The 4,829-nt window shown below is 46.0% G+C and overlaps 1 protein-coding gene across 1 annotated transcript in view; it reads left to right on the top strand.

Moving 5' to 3' along the window:
* Positions 1-4,829, top strand: part of DMRT1 (doublesex and mab-3 related transcription factor 1) — a 148,806-nt gene that overhangs the window by 66,454 nt on the left and 77,523 nt on the right. The window contains exon 3 of the mRNA XM_011956470.1: positions 1,165-1,448. Within this exon, the coding sequence (XP_011811860.1) occupies positions 1,165-1,448 (284 nt within the window). The remainder of the gene's footprint in view (positions 1-1,164; positions 1,449-4,829) is intronic.

The raw sequence follows: 4,829 nt of genomic DNA on the forward strand, positions 1-4,829 counted from the left end.
GTGATCCGCCCGTCTTGGCCTCCCAGAGAGTACTGGGATTACAGGCTTGAGCCACCGCGCCCGGCCTCCTTTGCTTTTCTCATCCAGTTCCTCAGCCTGACTGCCCTGCCCATCATTCCAAACTCTATCTCCACTTTCCTGCTTCCACTCCTTTGTCCTTGCTGGCCCTTTCTCCATCCTCTCCTTTTTTCATTTTTCACCTGTGTCCTTCTTTTTTTAAGTGCAACTCAGGTGTAGTTTTGTCCATGAATTCCTAACTAGGCTGTACGCCGTCTCTCTTTCCTCTGACTTCCCATGAAGGTTTATGGGTCTTCCTGTATGATGGTAGGTGGTGGTATTTGTAATCCCTTCTTATCCTCTATCCTAAACTGTAGACTCCCTGTGGGCAAGACAGCCTGGCAGACGTTTCAGGCACCCGGACTGGCTCTTAGAACATGGTTTAATAAATGTCCATTGGATGGGTAACTTAGGAATTCATTTATTGGAATTGACAATAAACTGTTTAATGTCTGTGCCAGAGGTTGGCAAACTAGTCTTTGGGTCAGATCAGCCCACTGCCTGTTTTTATAAATAAAGTTTTATTGCAGTACAAGCATGCTGCAGCAGTGACTGAATAGTTGAGAAAGCCTGAAATAGTTACTGACCTCTTACACTAGAAGTTTGCCCATGGTCCATACCTTTGGCCAGATTTCTGAAGATATATGATCAGCTGTGGAAGGAAGTTAAGGAAACAGTGTTCACCTAAATTCACTTAAACTCTTAACCACTTGCTTTGACCTTCTGACATATCTATGTGGCTACAATTAATTTTGTTTTAAGAATGCACAATCAGGTCAACTAGATTTGATCTTCAGTATCTTGACATTAGGATAGGAATTTCTGGATAGAAGTTGTGGTGTCGGGCTTTATGTAATTCAAATCACCTCTAAAATGGTTTTGGTACTGTCAGTAAAAACAATCAGCTGAGTCTTTCGGTTGTGCCACCAGAGTGCAACGAACCTTAGAAACCCTCCCTTATTTTGGCTATAGGAGAAGCAACAGACGGTTTTGTCCTCTGCATATTCAGGTGCCTTCCTCCGCAGGTCTTGAGTAGGAAGGTATAGAGGTAAAGTTTCGTGGACTCACATTAATACCATGTTGTCTTTCTTTTTTCTTCCAATTTAGAGGGACGTATGGTCATCCAGGATATTCCTGCTGTCACCAGCAGAGGGCACGTGGAGAACACACCTGACCTGGTTTCAGACTCCACCTACTACAGCAGCTTCTACCAGCCGTCTCTGTTTCCTTACTACAACAATCTATACAACTACCCGCAGTACTCCATGGCCTTGGCTGCTGATTCTGCTTCTGGGGAGGTGGGAAATCCCCTTGCGGGATCCCCTGTGAAGAACAGCCTTCGGGGCCTCCCAGGACCTTATGTGCCTGGTCAGACAGGAAACCAGTGGCAGGTATGACATTAATTACCCAGAGAGTGAACTGGATGTGTGAAAGCCACATGCATGTGCACACACATGCACATACACATAGAGGCACACACGCACTTGTGCACACAGAGGCACACACAGGTGACATACACAAAAGTACACACATAACACGTATGTGTGTGTGCCATTTTGCACACATGTAGACACAATATGCAAAACGTGTAAGGATGTTTTTACTCTGTCAATAATGCCCTTTAGCCCCAAAGGTTGGCTGCAAGGAATTGGAAAGAAATAATGTACAAACTTGTTTTCTTTTTCAAATTTTTTCTCATGTTTTGAATGTTGCATAAATAAACCAGTTGGCCAGAGGCAGATTCACCAGTGCTGAGTGAGGTACCACCTCCTCCAGCTTTGTCCACTGCTTTCCTTGGGCACCTTAGAAGATGCTTGGTAAAGCCTTCTGGGTGGCAGTACTCTGCATGATGAACTGGCACCTTGGGAAGGAAACAGGCCATAATCTGCACGGAAGAAAGATAAGAAAAGCAATTAGGTCACTGTTGAGCTGGACCCAACCTGGGTGCATTTTTTGCTAGGAATAGAGGTCTTTCATTCTCCAAGTATGTTTGTTTTTTTGTTTGTTTTGTTTTTGTTTTTGAGACAGAGTCTCACTCTGTTGCCCTGGCTGGAGTGCAGTGGTGGGATCTCGGCTCACTGCAACTTCTGCTTTCTGGGTTCAAGTGATTCTTTTCACCTCAGCCTGCCAAGTAGCTGGGATTACAGGCGCCCACCACCCCACCCGGCTAATTTTTGTATTTTTCGTAGAGATGGGGTTTCACATGTTGGCCAGGCTGGTCTTGAACTCCTGACCTTAAGTGATCCGCCCGCCTCGGCCTCCCAAAGTGCTGGGATATAACAGACATGAGCCACCATGTCCGGCCCCAAGTATGTGTTTTTAAAATAGCATGCAATCAATAGCGTTTGATATTTGGAGTAAAACAAAACATTTTACTTTATCAGAGAAGGGAGCGTTTATCCAGGGCTCTTCTGCTTCCTCAGTTGCAACCATTTTCATCATGCCTGTTTGTTAGCAGCAGATTCAAGGCATCAAAAGCATTCGGAGGCTAGATTACCATGTACAGAGGTATGTTGTGGGAATATGTAGGTAAAAGATTATACTCCACACCTCCAAGCCCCCTTCCAAGTGAAAGACAGAATTCTGCAAGAACTGTTCTCATTCTGGATGCATTTGCCATGCTCAGGCTTTCTCAGTAGGGATTTGATTCAATGCAATGCCACATATATATTTGGGAGTTCAGTGCAAGTGTTTGACCCTCTTTTTCGTTTTCCCAGCTTTATTGAGGTATCATGGGTAAATAAAAGTTGTATATATTTAAGGTATACAATGTGATGATTTGATATATGTATACCTTGCACAATGATTGCCACAATTAAGCTAATTAGCAAACACATTAATCACCTCACATAGTTACCATTTTTATGTGTGTGGTGATAACATTTAAGACCTACTCTCTTAGCATTTTACAGGTATACAATATATTACTAACTACAGTCACCATGCTGTACATTAGATTCCCAGAACTTACTCATCCTATAGCTGAAACTTTTTTTGTTGTTGTTGTTGTTTGAGAGGGAGTCTCGCTCTGTCGCCCAGGCTGGAGTGCAGTGGTGCAATCTCGGCTCACTGCAACTTCCACCTCCTGGGGTTAAAGTGATTCTCCTGCCTCAGCCTCCTGAGTAGCTGGGACTACAGGCCCCCGCCAGCACGCCCAGCTAATTTTTGTGTTTTTAGTAGAGACGGGGTTTCACCAGGATAGTCTCTATCTCTTGACCTTGTGATCGGCCCACCTCAGCCTCCCAAAGTGCTGGACATGAGCCACCACTTCCAGCTGTAACTGAAACTTCTTACCCTTTGCCCATCTTTTTTTTTCCCCCCAGCTCAATGAATTTTATTTCTCTTGTTGTTTATAAATGCTTTGATTTGACCAGTAGATATTTGTCAACCATTAGTATCTTGGTTCTGTAGAAGGAGTAAGAACATTTTAAGCTGAGATTTTTTTTCTAGTCTTTTTTTTTTTTCCTGAGACGGAGTCTCCCTCTGTCACCCAGGCTGATGCGATCTTGGCTCACTGCAACCTCCACCTCCTGGGTTCAAGCGATTCTCCTGCCTCAGCCTCCTGAGTAGCTGGGACTACAGGCAGGTGCCATTATGCATGGCTATTTTTTTTTATTTTTAGTAGAGTCCCGGTTTCATCGTGTTAGCCAGGGTGGTCTCAAACTCCTGACCTTGTGATCTACCCGGCTCAGCCTCCCAAAGTGCTGGGATTACAGGCGTGAGCCATCACGCCTAGCTGGAGCTTTTACTTTTAACTCACATTATTTTTGATGCCAAGCTGCTTGAAAAATAATTATTCCTCAGTCCTGTCAGCAAATATTGACCCACTGTGTCTGGCAGTGTGCTAAGCGTGGAGGACACAGTGGTGTGCCCAGAGTCTGGGTGCCTTCTTGCATCCTGGTAGTCCTGGTAGGAGAGAGGCCATTCACTGGAGTCATCTCTTTGGATTTCTCGTTGCTTGTTGCTCCTTGCTGTCCTGCAGGCCTGCGTCTGCTCCTTTCATCATGGTTAAAACCACAAGGCCCTGAAGACCTAGTTGTGTGTTGGTCTTTTCCAGAACTGTTTGCTTGATGTCCTAGCAGCAGTTGACACCACAGCCTGCTCGCTCTGTGATTCATGTCAGCTTTAACCTCCCTGACACTCCTGGCGTTGGCTCTCCTTTATTCCGTAACAGCTCCTCCCTTCCTTGCCCAGATGGAGCTAGCACCTCCAGTGGTGGCTCTTGGATCTGGCTTCCAGTCTCAGCGTCTCCCAAAAGCACGCGTTTCATGTTCCTCACCCTCACCCAGCCCTCTACCTGCGCACCTGCCCGCCCTCTGCTCTACACATCCAGGCTCCTGCTCTCTGCCTTTCCTGCATCTTAATTCCTGGCAACCCCTCAGCCCTCCAGTTCTGTTGCGTTTCTTCCCCCACATGTCCCTGGAACAGGCTCCTCTCTTGTATTTGCAGGCCTTAGAGATCTGTCCCTGAACTACTTTGGTGGTTCCCTAGCAGGTCTTTCTGCCTCTGATCTCTCTCTCCTTCACTTGCCCTACGCAATTGCCCTTAGATAAATCTCCTGCAAGCACAGCTCTGACGGTGTAACCTCCTTGCTCAGAACTCAGTGGTTCCCATTACATCCCAGAGTCAGGAGAGCTGGACTGAGGCCCGCCTCACCTTGCCCTAGCCCATCTTTCATACTAGATGTCTCCTTCCCTTTTCTCTTTTATTTTATTTTATTTATTTTTTTGAGACGGAGTCAACGCTCTGTCGCCCAGGCTGGAGTGCAGTGG

Source organism: Colobus angolensis, unplaced genomic scaffold (genome assembly GCF_000951035.1).
Source record: "Colobus angolensis palliatus isolate OR3802 unplaced genomic scaffold, Cang.pa_1.0 Scaffold419, whole genome shotgun sequence".
Taxonomy (NCBI): domain Eukaryota; kingdom Metazoa; phylum Chordata; class Mammalia; order Primates; family Cercopithecidae; genus Colobus; species Colobus angolensis.